The sequence below is a fragment of the Labrus bergylta genome, chromosome 13 (assembly GCF_963930695.1).
Source record: "Labrus bergylta chromosome 13, fLabBer1.1, whole genome shotgun sequence".
In the NCBI taxonomy this organism is placed as follows: Eukaryota; Metazoa; Chordata; class Actinopteri; order Labriformes; family Labridae; genus Labrus; species Labrus bergylta.
In genome coordinates this window covers 6514215-6533888 of record NC_089207.1, presented here as the reverse complement: position 1 = coordinate 6533888, position 19674 = coordinate 6514215, and the positions used below count along the sequence as shown (strand labels likewise).

General features: G+C 41.1%; 2 protein-coding genes across 2 annotated transcripts; one reads left to right on the top strand and one right to left on the bottom strand.

Moving 5' to 3' along the window:
* Positions 1-529: 529 nt before the first annotated feature.
* ccnyl1 (cyclin Y-like 1) lies at positions 530-13794 on the top strand. The gene is made up of 10 exons (XM_020633926.3): positions 530-1516; positions 5437-5511; positions 5896-5939; positions 6583-6683; positions 7088-7123; positions 7227-7278; positions 8251-8370; positions 9012-9178; positions 11379-11541; positions 11821-13794. Exons 1-10 carry the CDS (start codon positions 1354-1356, stop codon positions 11935-11937), a joined length of 1038 nt encoding a protein of 345 aa, XP_020489582.1. The 5' UTR covers positions 530-1353; the 3' UTR covers positions 11938-13794.
* Positions 13795-14800: 1006 nt separating this feature from the next.
* Positions 14801-19099, bottom strand: fzd5 (frizzled class receptor 5). Its single transcript, XM_020633924.3, has one exon. It carries the CDS (start codon positions 18389-18391, stop codon positions 16661-16663), a length of 1731 nt encoding a protein of 576 aa, XP_020489580.1. The 5' UTR covers positions 18392-19099; the 3' UTR covers positions 14801-16660.
* Between the last annotated feature and the right edge of the window lie 575 nt (positions 19100-19674).

Below are 19674 nucleotides of genomic sequence, written 5' to 3'. Positions count from 1 at the left end.
TAAGTATTGGACTTGAGATAATGTATTCAGAGTTTTTAGTTGCTTATTACATCTATTCCGAAATTGATTTTACTACAGTTCCAGGATGAATACTTGTGAAAACTGTATTTGAAATAAAATAAATAATTGTGGTCTGTTTGTAATGGACCAATATCATGAATATTGAATATGAAATATTTGAGAATTTTCCAAAATATGGAATATATTTGTTGATAAGTAATTTCTTAAACCTTTCACTCCCTCTTCCTTTGCTTGCATGAGGAGGGATGCGTTGATTGACAGGTGGATAATGCAATAGAGGATGGCCTTCAGATTTCACTGTCAAAAAAGGGTGTGGAACCGGGACGATACCAAAATAGTAGCGTTGTAAATACATTTCATCGGTTTAAATCGCCCTCAACAGACAGCTCTGTCAACCAATGTGCGGCTGTATAATGAACTGTTTTGAAGTCTTAGCCAATAGGAGTGAATGGAATTTCAGAAGGGGCGGGTCCACAGTATATCCTTTTTCCCAAGTAGTACCGTTTGTGAGATCCGGCAACAGATGGCGGCTGTGGCTGGGACGACGTCCAGCACGAATTGACGGGGGTGGAAGCACTGATGGGGGGGAGTCCGGACTAACTTCTAGGGGTGGGCTGACTTATAAGGAAAAGAGACAAGGCCTCGCCAACTTGTTCTGACTGAGAAATTCCGGTTTACAGACTTGGGATTTCTTCCCCCCCACCCCTTTAAACCTTGGGATTCTTCCTGGAGGCCGCAGAAGCCTCGGGCTAGATTTGGCAGCAACACCCATCCGAGTGTACGAAGACGTCTATGGGATTGTTTGGAAAGTCTCGCGGAACGTATTTGCCCTTATTTCTCGATTTAAAATCTTGACATTTGTATTTTCTACAGTCCGTTGAATTAACCCGACAGCCAAAAATTGAATTAATATCGAGCAGAAATAAAGTTATGAGACGTGCTAACTGCATAGCCACCTAGCTCTGAACGGTGCTAGTTAGCGGAACTCCAGGATTTTTTGAATGAATGAACGAGAAGGCAGCCGCCGGTATCTCAGTAAAAACGCCTCGTTATTGCAAAAAATAACGCAATTATTTCAAATCTAACAAGAGGTTGAGCCTATTTGGCTTACTCTTGTTCGACTGCTTCCCTCAAATGGACAGGAATGCGGCTCCTGGGAGAAGGTGGACAGCGGCGGTTTAGCCTTTTAGTGTTGTGCTAATACTGACCGCAGCCTGGTGATGTTAATGAGGTTTGAGGGAAGCGAACTTTAGCTGAAGCTACAATTATATATTTTTGTTGGCACTACTTGAGATTTGGCTGCTACAGTGTGATAGCTTTTTTTTTTTGGGAATGGGGAATACGGTGTCATGCTGCGTGTCCCCCGAGTCGAGCCCCAAGCTGCCGTCGAGACAACCGGCAGAGCGGCTGGAGGAGTTCCAGACCAGCACCGAAGTGAGCGATGATAACACCGTGCCCTACCTGCAGCACATCAGCGACAGAGAGGTCCCCGATGGTACGTCAGAATTGCATTGCGTAAATGGCTTAAACTTGTTTTTTTTCTTTATTGTATTCGTGCAGAGTCACACCCTTATTGTTTGTTTATAGGGAGGGTCGTTTTGATGTTAATGCAGACACCTCAGTAGTTATCCTCCATATGACCCCCAAGAACACAAATCTATTTAGTATACAGTATCACTCAACTAGAACTACCGTTTATATAATATAATATAATATAATTACTTTATTGATCCCAAACTGGGAAATTGTGGCGTTACAGCAGCAGTTTATCCAACACACAATATGAGTAAAAAAACACAATATATTATCAAATACAAAGTAAATAAGCACAAAAAAATATCAAAACTAAGAAAACTATGTGAATATATGCAACCAGGATTTAACTAAGCATTACTAGTCTTAAATAGGAAGATTGAACATGGAAGTATTCATAGTATTGATAGATTTAATGTAAATGTGCAAAAACAGAGTTGTAAATGGACAGTAAGTTAAAGTGCATGAGTGTAGATCAGGGGTGGGCAACTGGCGGCCCCGGGGACCACATGCGGCTCCCATCAACTCTCAACGTGGCCCTCAAGTCAGTTTTTACATATCAAGTAATTTGAAACATGAAGAAAACATGACAAAATCAGCCATGAAATCATGAAAACCAGAAATATGTCCATAATAATATTTGATCACTGGTACATGTTGAGTTAAATTTGAGGCATAATTGAGTGTAATCGTTTTTGTATACTACAATTTGGCCCCCTGCCGGTGAGAATTAAATGAATGTGGCCCTTGCTGTGACCGAAGTTGCCCATCCCTCGTGTAGACATATAATAAGCTGAAACTATGCAATATAACGGCGAGTAGACAGCCAAATTATGTGAACTTGAGTGCTGGGATAATTTGTAAATTTAACATGTGCAGTGCATATCCTTTCTGATTGCTATATTGACATCTGATTTTGCAAAGTTGCAGAAACAGTACCTATCCCATACCAGTGGCAACAACCAGTACTACTTACTTTACATGGGTATGATGTCATGGGTCAGATTAAACCAATTGCTGAACAGAAAAATACAGACAGTGCATTATTTTTACTTTCTTTTGTTCAAATTAAGTTAGAAATAATTAACAATTCCTTGTCCAGAGGATTTTTTCCACAAAGTTATTCTTAACTTAACTACTACTTTGAATAGTAGTTAGTTGAAATGCAGCTGCTCGCCTCCTAACAGGCACAGAAAAAGAGGGACCACATAACCATGCTCCGTTCTCTCCACTGGCTTCCTGTTCGCTACAGGATTGATTTTAAAATTTTACTTCTGGCTTTTAAATCATTAAATGGCTCAACACCTCATTACCTAAGTCAACTACTACATGTTCATGCTCCATCCAGAGCGCTAAGGTCCTCCAACCAGCTGCTCCTGGACGTGCCCAAAACAAGGCTCAAAACTAGGGGCGATCGAGCCTTTTCTGTTGCAGCTCCGACACTTAATAACTAAATAAATTACCATTTAATATAAGATCTGCTTCCACAACTGAGCAGCAGTAAGTCATTTTTAAAAACCCATTTCTTTTCCTTGGCTTTTACCTCTAGTTGATTTTTTTTATACCAGCAGCAGTGTCTACTAGAACTTTTACTATTGTTTTGTGTTTTCATTTACTTTTAATTTTTGCTTTTACGTGTCTTTATGATGTTTTGGATGTAATGCATTTTGCCTGATTTACTGTAAAGCACTTTGGTCCGCCTTGGCTGTTATAAATGTGCTATATTAATAAAGTTGACTTGACTTACCAGTCTGGCATACATTGTCCAAGCTACTGTAATAGTAAAATATTTTTTTTCCCATGACAAGTTTATTTTTTAACCAAGGATAATAAATAATACTAGTAAATCAGGTGTATTGGCTAATACCTGATTCTATGTTTTAAATAATATCAGACGATGATATCTGTTGACACAACTTTGCCCTCCACTGTTATGGATTTACAACCCAATCAATCTTTAATGTAACATATAACTTGGTGATGTATTGTCTTTCATGACTGCAGATAAATATACAGACAGACACCCTAATGCCAAGTCGTCAGACGTGTTCATTGTCATCCCATCCCTCTGCCAGCAGTGCCTGATGATGTGGAGGATGATGGTGACATTCTTGGCACTCTTTAGTTGGGGACTGCTTCATTTCGAACACGCTGGTATCACATTACCGGGTCAGACATTAACAAAAAAAACAAACCCCTTATCTCCTTGGCGCCACTTCAACCCCCTCAGATATTAGCGCTTTAACCAAGCACTTGTATATTATTTTTATTTCCAGGTTTGTTTTACGCAAGGTGGGGAAGAAATCACATATAAATAGACAAATATCAATCAAACTGTATCTTGTGTTACACAGTGAACTTAAAATGTAAATAAACCTGCCAAAAGTGTGGATTCTTCAGACCCCCTCCGTCAAAGTTTTCCTTCTCATGCTGTGCTCCATGCTGTGATACAGACCCCTGATTGGGAAGGCATCTCAGATATTTCTCTGCGATGAAGGCCCAAGCACAGTTTTGTACTTTCAGTTGCAAGTGTCACCGCTCCTCATTGACTTACTGACATGCACAGTCAGTGTTCATTCCATCCATGTTGTTTTGCGACAGTCATCAGTGTGTGAGTGCAGCTTGGTGAGACCAGCTGTTGGCGGGGTGAGGCTCAGAATCAGTGCAGCAGTCCTTTCTACATTCCTTGTGTCTCTTCTCGCTGTCTTCACTTCACAAATGCAGCCATTGCCTAATCCCCGGTCCTTTATGTAATGTGCAGTCTGCGCTGGTTTAGATCAAGAACACAATTCTCAGAATAGTATGTAGACCAGTTCAGTCTTTGTGTAATGGTAAATTTCACTTTTAAGCTGTTTTCACATTGAAACTCCTGAAAATGTCTAGAGGAAAGCCTCCCCAACTTCCTGAGTTTCTTATTCATGTTGGTCCCTTGCAGCATAGTTTTCCCTGTGTGACAGTAGGAGGGTCTCAGGTGGTAGGATGTCAAAAATAAAAAAAAATGCTGCGGAAACCAAGCTAGGAGATGACGTTTCAGAGACTCAAACTATAATGTCAGCTTTTGCCCTTTTTATCAATTCTACATGTAATTGGACGCTTCATATCTTCAATGAAGGAGGGGAACAGAACATGCCAGCAAGCAGAAAAGGGTATTAAGCAGCTTCATTACGTGCACGAAGATCTTACTGGTTGTGTGGTATAATGGTCCTGCATGCATGTTGGCAGTGAAGTTTTCTGAATGTTTCCTGCTGCCATCATGTCACCTGACTTCACAAGAAAAGCCATTATCATTAACACATGCAGATCCCCTCGAAAATTTGGGATATTTCTTGAGTTTTTGGCATGCATGAAAACAGCTTCAGTCCTATCTTGGACACATGGCTTGAACTTACAGTCCTATCTATAAATATTCCTACAATTAGTTAGTCTTCTACTCTCTTGAGAGTCAACAAGACAAACTCTATATCTCCTTCTCTAGAATGGATGTGTATTGACAGGAATCCCATCATATGATAATTATCTCAATACAGGAGTTAAGATTGAATACATCTTACGATATATGTTTGCAAGGTAATATAGTTATCTGTTATTGCTCTGTCAAATTGGTACTGCAGCCCCCTTTACTTCCTGTGTACATCTTTAGGTCTTTTTTGAGTGACATTGGTTCTTGCATAAATCCACTATCTCACATTTCACAGATTACACTTTACTTGGTGCTCTAAAAGTGTGTTTGAATAATGTGTCAGCTGATGGTTTCCAGTTTTCTCTTTCTCGTTTTATCACTCAGGAGTGAGAGTGTAACATACAAAGTGCCTTTTGTTTTTATTTGTCTTTTATTACTGACTTATTTACTCTTTTTTTTTTTTTTTTTTAAATTATCATCAGAGCTGGCCTTGGAGTCCAACCCGTCAGACCATGCCCGGGCAAGTACCATCTTCCTTAGCAAGTCCCAGACAGACGGTGAGCAATCCTAACATGACACACACAAACACAGGCACACAGCTGTGATTCACATCAGTAGTCTTACATAGGAGAGAAGACACATTCATATCACATGATTTTTAAATATTGGAACAGATACATTTTCAGGACTTGGATGTGTTAATTCTGCTCTACATGATTTAATATTAGTGAAAAAACAGGCACCTCTAACAACAGAGTCTATAACTGATTATAACCAGACTGCTGTAAGAGTATTTTTAGCTGCACCAAAGGAAACCTTTTCACATGAAACACTGCTTTGGGTTCTGAGTGTTAACTTCTTTAAAATGATGCATCACAGTATGAACTGAACGCTGATCCCTGCTTCTAGCTGGTTTGCTAAACATCTCTCTTCCTTTGCAGTACGAGACAAGAGGAAAAGCAACCACATAAATCATATCAGTCACGTAAGTGTCACAATCTCAGTATGGCTCATAAATCTGATTGAAGTGCTAAGCTGTTCTGTTTTTCTTGACCTGGAGGCGAGTTTACGCTGCAGCTGAACAGGGTTTTAAAGATACTAATATGCCTCTGATTGTTGGCACTTGGTGTTTGAATTTATGCCTTTTTATGTAGCTAATTTGTGTATTAAAACAGGAATGTCAAAATGTAGTCCTGGTTAATCTTTCATTGATATAATTGAGCACTAAAACCCTTGATTAAAACTAAGTGGTAAAAGTTAAATGGAAGCAAGTATATCATCATAGACGACAAGCACAAACATCAACATGTAGCTGACATCTCATTAATGTGGTTTGGGGCTTGTTACCATATTTGGGCCTTTCCTTTCCTTTTTACCCCCTCTTTTTCTGTCAAATGGATGATTTCATCATAGTTTCTAATCCTGCCTGCAATCTGTGATTGCCTCTGCCTACAGTCAGTGGGGAGGGGGGAGAGTTAAAATAACATTGGATTATTTTAAAATACCAGAAAAGTATGAGTGACTGAGGAAAAATGTAGAAGTTAGAAACCAGTCTAAGAAATGCAGCATTCAAGACTATCTCCTGTCCTTGAATCAAGTGTTTTGATTGTGGTTTTTTGTGTCTAAAGGTATCTCCGGGTCCTTTGTCAAAGAAGTACAGCTCCTGTTCCACCATCTTTATAGACGACAACACGGTCAGCCAGCCAAACCTCAAAAGCACAATCAAATGGTGAGACTTTCACACGCAGAATGATAAACATACACAATACTGTGTTGTCCAAAAAAAGTCTATCATTTCACAAGAGAAAATCCGCTTGGGTCACAGCGTGGTAATCCTGAAGTAATACTCAATGGACTCGTGACTGACACAGATGTCCTCCTAATTCAGGACACTCCTCTGTAATGACATCATTTCACTGAATCTGGACACATTGCATCAGGTTTATGACCCTGTGTTTAATACGGGGCTTCCCTGCTTAAAATATGTCAATTGTTTTTCACAGCATTTAGTCTGAAACACAGTTAATGACAGAAACTAATACGTTGTTTATGTTCTTTTCATTGAAGCAGAAAGACAAAAAAGCATCAAAACTGTTTTTCTTTCCCCTCATTTTTCTTTGTTTTTCTTTCCAGTGTCACATTAGCAATATACTACCACATCAAAAACAGGTAGGTGTGCATTTTGAATCACATCTTCACCACATACTGTGTCATATTATGTTACTGAAACTATTTTAGAAGCTTACTGATGAATATATTTTGTGTCCTTCAGGGATTCTGACAAATCATTGGACATTTTTGATGAGAAGTTGCACCCCTTATCAGTGAGTATAAAAAGGAGGGCGTCTACACGAATCAGCAACAGTCACTCATTTAAAATGAGTACATTTATATGAGGGATAACATCTTGTTTTCCAGGGGCTCCTTACACAAACAGAAACAATCACACATACACTGAAATCTTCCCCAACACAAACATTCCCTCACCCACAAGTCCACCTCGAAATCCAAATATACATACAATAGTTAATATTCAATAAATGTAGAGCTACACTGACCCATAGTCATCTAACTGAAGAGAGGTTTCTTTAAGAGGTGAAAAGAAGAAATGGAGTGAATTGGTCAGATTGTTTCAGTCTGTCGGGGCTCTAATTTGAAAGACAAATCGTCCAGTTTCTATATAAATGGATTAAGAAAATATAAATTCCACTAATAAATCAGCTGTGCATTCTTCCATTAACTCCAGCCTTGAACACAACGCCTAGTATGTTTGTTGACAACACACAAGAGCCTACTGCAAACAGCCAAACATCAAGGGCAGTGTCTGTTATGCAACGATAAAATCGATTTGATTCACTAAAATAACTTGTTCTGTCTTTATCATCCTCTCCTCTTGTTATTTTTATTTGATTTGGTTTCCGTTCAGTTGAACTCTTTGTTCTAATAAGTTAGGAGTGATGCTTTACTGCCGACCTGGAGGCGGGGGCAGATATCGCTCTCCAAAGTTTTCAATTTGGATCGCTGTACCCATTTTAAACACTAGGCGTCAGAGTTACATATTGATCTGGTCAAGGTGGAAAGTTCAGGAAAACGCATACAAGATTTCAAGTGCGTGTTTTTTAAAGTACCACTCAGATTCATCAAATATTGCAGACTGGAGAGCACTGGAAAATGAAATAATTCAACATTATTAGTAAATTTAACTCATAGAGACCAAGTAGATTCATTCAAATGTTTTAAGTTAAAGCTATTTCATCAGGTGTGTGTGTGTGTGTAAACTGTTTGTTTCCTCACAGAGAGAGCCAGTGCCAGACGAGTACTGTCGCATTGACCCAGAACACAAACTGATCTACCGCTTCGTCAGAACGCTGTTCAGCGCCGCGCAGCTCACTGCTGAATGTGCCATTGTCACTCTAGTAAGTCTGTCTCTTAATTGTGCTCTCATGTTCACTCCAGATCACAACAATGTATTCTTTTAAATTCAATGATAATTTATGATAAGTTATAGAAACTCTGGTATATTAATGTGATTTATGTTAGAATGTTTAGAGGCCTATGCTGGTTCAATGTCACTTTCATTAGCTGTGATCTGTTTTCAAATCTGTGTGTAGTGTGTTGTTACAACAAGGTTTCATGTAGTAAGATGCAGCAGTATTACCATAAACTGGTCACCAGGGGGCGGTAAACTCCTGAGAGATGACAGTTGATAGCTATGTGTGTATGTTAAGATCACACTGCAGATTCTGCATTCGACTGTTGACTTTGAAGAACCTGTGAATGAAATAAAACTATTGCATACACCTCAGACAGGGCACCAAAAGAAAAGAACACTGCTACATAAATTGGATAGAACATTAGTGACTCAGTCAAATATTTGTTCAACTTGGACATGCATAGGGGATTTATCTCAGGTTGGTGAAAGTACTCATTGTACATATACCTGACTGTTGTTTCTGGTTGTATACAGGAAACAAAGAAGGGAATTATTGAGAAATCAACTCGTGAAATCTGTCACACTATCTTCCACAATAAAAACTGAATGTCCTTCCTTGTCAAGGTGTACTTGGAACGCCTGCTGACCTACGCTGAGCTTGATATCTGCCCCTCTAACTGGAAGCGCATCGTCCTGGGAGCCATCTTGTTGGCCTCCAAAGTCTGGGATGACCAAGCTGTGTGGAACGTAGACTACTGCCAGATCCTCAAAGACATCACAGTGGAGGACATGTGAGTTAATTATACGTACAGTCCAAAGATTGCTGACTAAGTCGATTCCCGTGGTGTGAGGCATTGCAAGAATTTGTGATACTTGGTAGTGGGTTAGCATATTGTTTGAGAGCAAGAAATCCACAGTTTTGTGATTTCATTCATTTTAAATTAAGATTGTGGCGATTGTAAATGGAGATGCTTTGGACTGAGTGTCATATTTGAGAAAACGATATGGAGTTTAGAAACCTTCCCTTAGTGTGTCTTATACAATCACATAGACAGGCAACATCTTTTTTTCTTACTGTGTCTTCATTGGAGAGAAAGGATAGAGCCGGAAAGAAGGGAGAAAGAAAGCGAGTGGAGAGAGAGCAGGGAATGACATGCAGGGAAAAGAGCCACAGGTCGGATTAGAAAACTGTCCGCCTGCTTGGAGGACTACATCCTCCTTACATGGGGCACGTGCACCAACCAATTCCCCGACAGGCAACATTTTTGAGGATATATGTAATATCTTATACCTTGGAAGAATCTCCCAATACAAATCTTTCAAATTTAGGAATCAGAATAAGATCTTGCTCTTGATCCAAACATCATTGAAATCAGTAGATAAGGGAAACTAAGTGCCCCCTCTGCCTCTCTAGATGGTTTTTGGTTCAAACACTCTGAAACATAGCTGCATATCTCAATACATGACCTTTGAATCTGAATTTGAAATTGGTGGCCAGCAGGATGAGATCTCCACCTTTGGCACACGTTAAAGCCTTGTTTTTAGTTGGAGAAGAGAAAGACACAGACAACAAAGGTTCAAAGAAACGCCTACTGAACTTGAGGGCCTTTGTGGGTTGAGAGGTCTTTGCATTGGTGGGAAACATCCAGTTCATTTATAACCCAGGTCTATGTCTGTAATCTCTGCAGCTTGTTTTGAAAGTCCAGTTTGTTGACCATGTTGCATCTGTGCTGATGATGTGGTTTTGCTCTGCAGGAACAGCAGCAACGCTAAAGTCAGCTAAACTGTAACTTCAGAGTCTGTGCATTGACAGGTTCAAGTACAAGATGATCAATACAGAGAGCTTATAATGAAGGTGAAATTCAATTAGCTTCACCTCTAATATTCAGGTTTCCTGACCTCCAGATACTTAGGATATTGAAAAAGCAGATTCTATGCAACACAACAGAGCTCACAAGATTGTCACCACATTCTGCCCCTCTTATAAAAGACATGAAACAACAAGGATGCACTTAAAGCAGAGGGAATAAGGGAAGTGCTGGGAGAGATGGAAGCAGTAGCATCTTTGGCTCAGGCTGATGAAGAGGCCACGGGCTGCACTTAGAGCGCCCAGGCTTTATTTCTTTCGATTGCTTTTCCTGTGTGTGGGTTTGTGTTGCTTGTGTTTGTGTGTAAAAGAGGTTGAAAGTGCCTCCCTGCTTTTTGTGATTTGGAAAGGTGCGTTCACTGCCTGCATGCTTATTCTCTGTCTATGAGCCCCCATCTCTCCCCCCCCCTCCCTCTCCCTCTCTCATGTGTCTGACCTGCACTCTCTCTGCTCTGATTTCATTGCTGCCATTGAAGTGTCTTTGTGAGCTGGGTGGGGTCTGGATGGAGGGATGGAGGGTAGAGAGGGAAACAGACTGAGAGAGAGAGAGAGAGAGAGAGAGAGAAATGCAGGGGAGGGTCTCAAGTGCTCTCACTGCCTCTACATAATGGCCCCCGGCTCTCGCCCACTCCATTAGTTGCCCCGGGAGACCAGACATCACACACACTCAAACTCAGGCTCACTCTCAGCACCTTTGCTGACCAACAAAGCATCCTAGATGTTGTCTCCGTGGCGACTACCTCCCTTAGCTGTGGTGACGATGATGATGATGGAGGTTGTAGTCTGGAAAAGATTAACTCTGCATGTCTGATTACCTAAAAGTGTGTGAAAGAGAGAGAGAGAGATCCCTGTGGAAGAGATGTAATTCCTCCTTCAAAGCTCTTCCCATTGTTCAAATCTAGAAACACAATTAAAAAATCCCAGATGATAAACAATGTTTTTCATCTTTTTCTTTAACAAATATTCACCAGGAAATAAAGATGTTACTGTTTTTGGTTAATCTTTAGGTTCCCAGTTGAGGGGTTGTGAGGTTTAAACAGGATCAGGATGTTATCATTCTGCAATAATCGGACCTTAAACTACAGTTCTGGAATAACCATTGTGTGTTTTTTTTCTTCATACAGGAATGAGATGGAGCGCCACTTTCTGGAACTTTTGCAGTTTAATATCAACGTGCCAGCCAGTGTGTATGCCAAGTACTACTTCGATCTTCGGCAGCTGGCTGACGACAACAACCTCAATTTCCCTCTGGAGCCTCTTAACAACCAGCGAGCCCAGAAACTGGAGGTGAGCCTGCCGTCTCAGACTTTCAATTTGTGTCATGATGATTCTATATCATTTAAAACCTGGGGAAGAGCCTGCTGCACTCCGATGTCTGCATGGAGGCATATTTCATTTTCACAGGCGTTTAGAGTTTATAGATTGTTTATCTCTGCTGGAGAAATTTCCATTTTATTGAAACAAGAGCTGATTTGATACATTTCAGTCCTTTCTGCAGAGTACAATGATCAACATACTTTGTCTATCAGCTGTTTTTTTTATCACTTTTTGTGTTTCTCCGCCCAGGCCATTTCAAGACTTTGCGAGGACAAGTACAAGGACCTGAGTCGAGCCGCTATGAGACGATCCTTCAGCGCAGACAACCTGATAGGTATACGACACTCCAACGCTGTGCTGTCATAGGTCAGACCACTGCCCTCTGAGGGCACAGGAAACCCACAGCCAGTCCTGGACAGAGAACGCCCCCTCACAGGAGTCCAAACAGCCGTAAGGTCGGATTGAGCCCGGAAATGCTTCTTACTGTTTGAACTGCCCAAACAGTAACCAGCATGACGGCCGTAGAGCTGTGCGATTGTCCAATTTAACTTGAAATTCAGGTGTTAACCCTTCACCACAGCAACTATTGTTTTTACAAATCTGTCATTATTTATTACTTGTCCCTTTTTTTTCCAAGAAAATCTGTTGAATAGGATTTGCTCTATTGCAGTTATCTGAGGGCTACTCTTTGGATTATTATATTAATGTGTTTTTTTGTTTTTGCAAATATATCTGAATTATTCCACACAGACGTAAAGGATGAGGCTGGAGTTTATTCTATTTTTCTGTCTTTTGTCACCAGATTTCATGAAAAGACTAAAATCACTGTACCTAAAAGAGAGCCACTGGTTGCTACGTAAGGGTTAGATATTTAATATGGCTCACACATTTATCATTTGGTAATTAAAGTGGCTCAGTCACTTCTCATAAACCGATGCAGTTGCTGTAATTAAGCTTGGCATCGAATGAGGGAAAAGACATCTCTGTGGGACTATTTTTAGCAGTGGATTCACACACATTGATAGGAATGTTAATCTGGGATTACTCAAAAATAAGAGCAAGGTGAGGAAACATCGGGAATTGGCTCATGAGATTTGTTGACAAAGAAAATCTAGAATTTCATCAACCTATTGTAAGAGGCACATCTGATCGAAAAACAAACCGTGTTCCTTGTAAATTAGAGTTTCAACCCAGAGTAAACTTGTAGTGGGGGTGTCATGATTCAATTAGACTCTTGATGTTAAGGTCATGACTTGATTAGGTTTAAAAATTGTTTCCCTTTTTTATTCAGGCGTCTGTACTGTGCATGTGGAATAAGCTACAAAATGTAGAGTTCTTGTTTCAAACAAAGGTTTGAAGTTTTCATCACTCAGCCACCGAAAAGGCTAAATGTTACCACTACAGGGACTTTCAGGAAGCAGGGTCATTGATACGTTTTGTTGACTTTTGGGAACTTGCCCTTAAATGTTTCACTGTGGGTAATCACATGTTTAAAAAAATATATATATTTGTTTTTCCTTTAGACCAAAGCAAGTAGGTAAGAGCATAAATCTCAGATCTCGTTTTTTAATTCTAAGATCCAAAAGCAACACCTTCTTTTGATTGAAAATCCAAATTGTGACACCCCTTCTAATGAGAGAATTAAAAAAAGACTTGTTTACAGTTAGTTCCAGCAGTATGGGATTCTATTTTTAAGTGAATGATCTCGACGTTTTCAATTTGAATGGATCATACAGCATGTCTCAGATTAAGTATTGAACTATAAATATTCCACAGGAGTGAAGTAAACAAAACCATCAGCCTGCAGTTAATCAGGAGTGCCAATCTGGGATCAGTTTCACTTTCAGGTACACATCAGATAGCTGTGATTTACAGATTCTGGATCAGTATTGCTACTCAGTGGCTGGGTACAGCAGTTGGGTTGCCATAGTATTGAGATGAGGGTTCGGCCTCAGTATTTAGTCCCTCAAATCCTGCCATCCTCGCCTCAAAGAGCCCTGAAACTGATTTACTAAGTCCGTGCTTGTCCCAGGCCCTGAGCAGAGCTTTTGAACAAACTACATAGTCACTGAAGATCGAAAAGAGACTGATGGATACTCCCCTCCTTTTTGCTTACTATGTAGGCTACTAGCTGTGAAATTTGTCTTGTTTTTAATTGAGAAAAAAAAAAAAATATTTGCAGATGGAATATTTTAAATAAACACTAATCATGTAACAAAGAAACGTTGTGGTAATTGTCTTATTTGTTTGACCTGTGTGGCCTTGTAAGGTGTCTGATGATCAGCAGCAGAAAAACGTCACTCCACCATGAGGCCTTTGTGCGCTGCACATTGCAGTTAGATGCCAAGTGGTGTCGGGGTTGATTTTTAGTTTTGAAATGAAACGGTGACGTTGACATGTTGACATGTTGTCTTTGAATTGCCGTCCTTTAGTTACCTCTCTGGTGTCATATCTGCTACGTGGGGTACCTTTTCATATTTTACCCATAAATATCTATTCAAGCTAGTTTGCGTGCCACCATGTACGGATGCAGTAGTCCTTGAAGCAGGCGTCCCCCGGTTTGAATCCGACCTGTATCCCGAATGTCATTCCCAACTCTCTCTCTCAGCCTAATTCTCTACTCTGTACTCTGTCCTGTCTCTCCAATCAAGGCATAAAAAGCCAAAAAATAAAATCATTAAACCCCGGCGCTGGTTCGACCTGTTGCTTCTTACTGTCATGTCATTCCTCCCTCTCTCCCTGGTTTCCGACTTTATTCACTGTCCTGCAGCCTTTAATACTTGCAAAGATTTCTCCAAAATCATAATTTACGTTTTACTAATAGATAAATAGGAGTGAGTGAGTATTGTTACATTGTATTCTGGTCTGTGAGGCTATTACATATGGAGCATCAAGAACCAGGGGGTGCATTTGAGGAGCACAGGTCAGTAAAACTATTGGAAGTTTAAAAGGTGGTACTATCAAAGATCTAAGAAGCTTGTTTTAGAGCCATTTGAGTTGTCATATTTAGGCTTCCAAACAGTCCCAACTGTTGTTTAGTGGAGATTTTAACTGAAGCTATTGAAAGAACATGTTCTTCTTATTTAGTACAGTTTAATAAGGAAACCACAGATCCTTCTTCCTGTACACCTCCACCATTGAAGATAGAACAAAAAGCTGTTGAAGCCAAAAATTAAAAAAGTCCTTTCATACAAAAGCACATAAACATAAAAAAAAAAAAGGCAAACACTCAGGCTCAGGTCAGTTTTAATTCCACAAAATGGATCCAACTCTACAATACTTTAATATCCTTTGAGGAGTTCTATCAATATGAAAACAGAGTTACATGTAAACAAATCACTAAAATGCCAGTTTTGACCAACACTTCATTCTGCATCACTCACACAATCACAGTCACTCACTCAAATCAGGCTAATAAATTAGAGGTATCATCTAGCATGCAGACGCAGAAGTCTTTAGAAACACAGCTGGACATCAACATTGAATCAAAACATCACAGCACGGAGACGGAGCAAAATAAAAAGCCTCAATGTTTTACATATCACAACATGTCAAACATTTTTAAACACATTCTATCTTTTAAATTCACTCTGAGACAGTTTGACTTTTTGTACTTTAAGTCAGTGTCCAGTGAAGTTTACATGTTGAAGAGTAGACCACAGATCCCTGCTGCTAAGATTTAAAATGACCTTCAAGATGCCCATTCATGCTGGTTGATTGTCAAAAAATGTGACAAACGTCCAAAGCTGACATTTAAAAACACTTCTTTTGTCCAATCAGCTGCCAAACCACAGAAAAAAAATAGTTTGCAATATTTCAAAAGTAACAAATCCTGATGTGTTTGAAGGCAGCGCTGACATAAATGGTTTGTGTGTCATCTCCAAAAATTGAAGTTAATGTTGCCTCAATTCTTAGTTATAGATGGAAATTGTTGATCATGTTAACAAATTATTTACCAACATCTGCCTGTTCAGGGCCCATGGTATGAAAGTACTGGAAACATAAAGCAGAGGTTCTCAAAGTGAGGTCCAGGGACCTTTTCAAAGGCCTTTGACGTTGTGTCTGGGAGGACCGAGTTGTCAACATTGAAATAATTAAAAAATAATGATGTGATTTTTTTTTTTAAGGAACATTTCCCTCTTACCAGCTTTTCTAATAAAATACAAATTTTGGATCAAAATGTGATCCAGGTGAAGGTCTGTGGTCGAAACACTGATCTGCAGGTCCACTGTTCACCAGCAGGAGGGGTCAAAGCCACTCTTATTCATCTTCCTGCAGCTTTAACCTGATCAGTCTTGTTAGTTCAAACAACATGGACCGAACAAATTCACTCTTCTGAAACAGACTTTAGTGGTTTTTAAATGTGATGCAGCCTGACAACAGATAATATTATCAGTTATAAAAAATAAATCTGTTTCACTTTGACGTCTAAAGAACCTAAACAAAGACAAATGTTCACTTTGTGATCACACAGCAGTCACCTGATATCAAAGTCAAAAACACTGACATGAAACGGCACATTTATGTACAAGTTTATACAATCACACAAGATTGGTTTTTCTTACTCCAGCTTGTGGCAGTGACATTGGTTGTTTGGAAACTGAAAAGTACAAGTACTTTACACCTAATTTATTCATTTTTACAGCAAATTCATACACTATATACATCAATAAATATGTCTTTTTTTTTTCTCTCAGTGCTCAGGATAAAAGATATTTCCTTGATGGATCCGTGTTATTCTGAGGTTTTGAAGATTGTTCTTTTTTTTCCAGTAATATGTTTCAATGTAATGTTTCAATAATTGGAGTCAGTTTCCCCAAAAAGTCAGGCTCTTTTATAAATATTCTTCTTATTTTAAATCCCTATTATCCAGGTTGTTTTTTTCCCTTTTTTAGACTCTGGATTATTTGGTGCATTTTTCTACCTATGCTCATGATCATTCTTTAAAACACAGAGCGGTACACGAGCACGTTGTCCTGCAGATGTTTGTCCATACTCACACTCTTGTTGTTTTGATATTTAAGTTCATCACTGAGTGTTCAGAGAGGCGACTGTACAGACTTTACAACATTTCCTGGTGCCAGTCAGTTCATATATGTGATGGAGCAGCTTTATGGTAGATCCCTGATGAAAGCCCAGTCCCAGTATGTCCAGTTAAAGCAGTACTGACTTCACTGTACATGGATGGGGGTGCAGTGGCTTTCTGCGGCCAACAGGGGCAGCATCGAGCTACAAATCTCCTCCAGGACTCCAGGGTTTTTCCTGACCAAATCCAGACCCCTGAGGTGATGCCCACCACTAAACACATGAAGTACTTGAGCATGAACACGGCGTAGTCCGGGCCTATGCCCAAACGCTGACGCTCGGACGGACACATGCAGGCCAGGGCTCGCTCCCAACCGGGCCGGTAGTGCTGCTCGTAGACCAAGCAGGCCACCACAATGGTTGCAGGGACGGTGTACAGAACCGTGAAAAGCCCGATGCGGATCATCAGCCGCTCCAGTTTGTCCGTTTTGGTGCCACCTTGCTTGATGATGCTCCTGATGCGGAAGAGAGAAACAAATCCAGCCAGTAGGAAAAGCGAGCCGGTGAAGAGGTACACCACAAGAGGCGCGAGCACGAATCCCCTCAGGTTCTCCAAACTCTGGTTCCCCACGTAGCAGATTCCAGCCACAGAGTCCCCGTCGACAGAGCTGAGGGCCAGGACCACGATGGTCTTGATGCTCGGGATGAGCCAGGCGGCGAGGTGGAAGTACTGAGAGTATCCCGCGATGGCCTCACTGCCCCACTTGAGCCCCGCAGCCAGGAACCAGGTGAAGGACAGAACCACCCACCAGATGGAGCTGGCCATGCCGAAGAAGTACACCAACAGGAAGACGAGGGTGCAGAGCGCGGGGCCGGTGGTGTCGTAGAGGATGTGCAGCTGGTCGCTGGAAACACTGCTGCTACCGCCACATGCCACTCGCTCGTGACCGGCCACCAGGCGGATGATGTACCCCAAAGAGACAAAGAGGTAGCAAGTAGCCAGGAAGATGATGGGTCTCTCGGGGTACTTGAAGCGTTCCATGTCAATGAGGAAGGTGGCAACGGTGGTCAGGGTAGAGACGAAGCACAGCACCGACCATAGTCCAATCCAGAAGCTGGTGAAGGCGCGTTCGTCGGTTGAGAAGTAGGGCTGGTGGCAGGGCTGGGCGCAATTGGGGAGGGGGCCGGTCGGTACCTGGCCGTACAGAGTGTAGGACTCCCTCTTGATGGGAACAAGGGGATCTCGACAGTGGCACTCCCTGTCACACTGGGGAGCACTCAGGGTTCTGGTCCGACTTTTAGAAGTAGGCTTGGGGAACAGCGGAGCCAGGGTGGTGGTCTCGCTGCTGTTCTGTTCCATGCACAGGACGTCATCACCCTGCTGGGGCAGCTGTTCACAGCTCATCCGCTCCGGCCACTCGAATCCGTACTGGCTCATCAGAGGGGAGCATCCTCGCTTGGCCCGTTCACACACGGAGCGGCACGGCGGCAGGGGCTTCCTGTAGTCCGGCAGGCAGATCGGGGTGTACATGCTGCACAGAAAGAAGAGCAGGTCTGGGGAGCAGCGGATTCGGACTAGGGGCCAGAACTGGTGCACCTCCAGCCCTACCTCCTCCTGGGTGTCGTGGTTGAACTGGTTAGGCATGTAGGTCAGGTTGTAGCCGATGCCCCTGCACATGGGAACAGTTATGGGCTCACACACCAGGTCTTTGGAGGCTCCTGAGGTGAGACCAAGAGGCCAGTACAGCAGCAGGAGCAGCAGGAGGAGCCGCGCGTGCCTCACTGTAGATGCCATGAATATAAATGACCAAGATTACTTATTTATAGTCAATAAAACAAGAAAAGTCAAATTGGAGCTTTTCATATAAGTTCATCGAACAAAACGTGATGCATGATGTCCAAATTTGATTCTTCTCCAAGAGAAAAAAAAAATCAACTTTTCAGCCTTTTTTTATGACAAAAACAAAACAAGTGGAGCTCCAGGCAGTAAATCCACAAAAGGTCCAAAGTGCAACAGGTCGAGCCTGCTGTCAATCATTCAGTGAGGCTCGCGCAATCATTACGGAGAAAGTTCATCTCCGGTGCTGCACGTTCTAATCAATTTAACGACCCTGTAACATTTTTGCAAGCAGTGCGTGTTCCCCCACAGGAAGCAAAAGTCGTATTATAAGATATGCTACAAAAGTCGTTAACAATGAGGTAAAGCTGTCCAGAAAACTAAATGAAATTGTTGTGAAGAGAGTGTCCGGTCTCTGCTCGTGAAAATCCACCTGAAGTCTCCTCCCGGGTCCAGTGACTCCTTCAGTAACATGAGAAAACAACTTTCAAATGACTGCAAACTTTTTTCTTTTCAAAATGTTCGACGTGTCCTGTCAGCTGAAAACAACAACAACAAAAAAAACAACAAATATTCCTTCAGGTGAAAATCTTGTCCCCGTTGTCAAATACAGAAGCGCGTGGCTGCGACCTTCACAGAGCGCGAGGACGGAATAAAGTCCGTCTGAAGCTGCAGCACCTCCTCATCACACACAGGGACTGATGCGTTCAGGGGCGGTCGGAAATGTCACATAATGAACGCACGGACGAAGCGTCGAGCGGAGCAGTTTCAGTTTAATACAACAACAACAAAAAAATCAGATTTTATTGTAAATGTGGTAACATTTTATGAACTTCTAGCACTCTCCTCAAAAAAAAAAGGATCAGTAGTACTGACACATGACACTTTATTATTAATGACCACAAATAATCAATTATTAGACAACAGCAGGCTATAGTCCAAAATGTATGTACAAAGCAAAGATTACGAACAATGTGTTGAAAGAAACATACACAAATAAGTGAAATCAACTTTATAAAATTGGGAAAATTAAAAAAACGTATTGTTTGAATATTGACAAAAAAAAAAAACAGCAGTTTAAACTTTTAAGAAATACATTTTAAGCAAATTGACGTGATTGAAGTTGATCATATATTTGACTCCCAATTGTTAACATCAGATGGTTTAGTTACAGTTACAATGTAATGTTTGATGCTTCTTACATATGTTGGTGCATCTTTAATTATTATAGCCAATAATCT

Excerpts from the sequence above, each read along its gene's own strand:
- ccnyl1 (XM_020633926.3), top strand. The coding sequence starts at position 1,354 with ATGGGGAATACGGTGTCATGCTGCGTGTCCCCCGAGTCGAGCCCCAAG. Across the intron at positions 1,517-5,436 it reads CGACAGAGAGGTCCCCGATG|AGCTGGCCTTGGAGTCCAAC; the intron begins GTACGTCAGAAT and ends AATTATCATCAG. Across the intron at positions 11,542-11,820 it reads AGCGAGCCCAGAAACTGGAG|GCCATTTCAAGACTTTGCGA; the intron begins GTGAGCCTGCCG and ends TTCTCCGCCCAG.
- fzd5 (XM_020633924.3), bottom strand. The coding sequence starts at position 18,391 with ATGGCATCTACAGTGAGGCACGCGCGGCTCCTCCTGCTGCTCCTGCTG.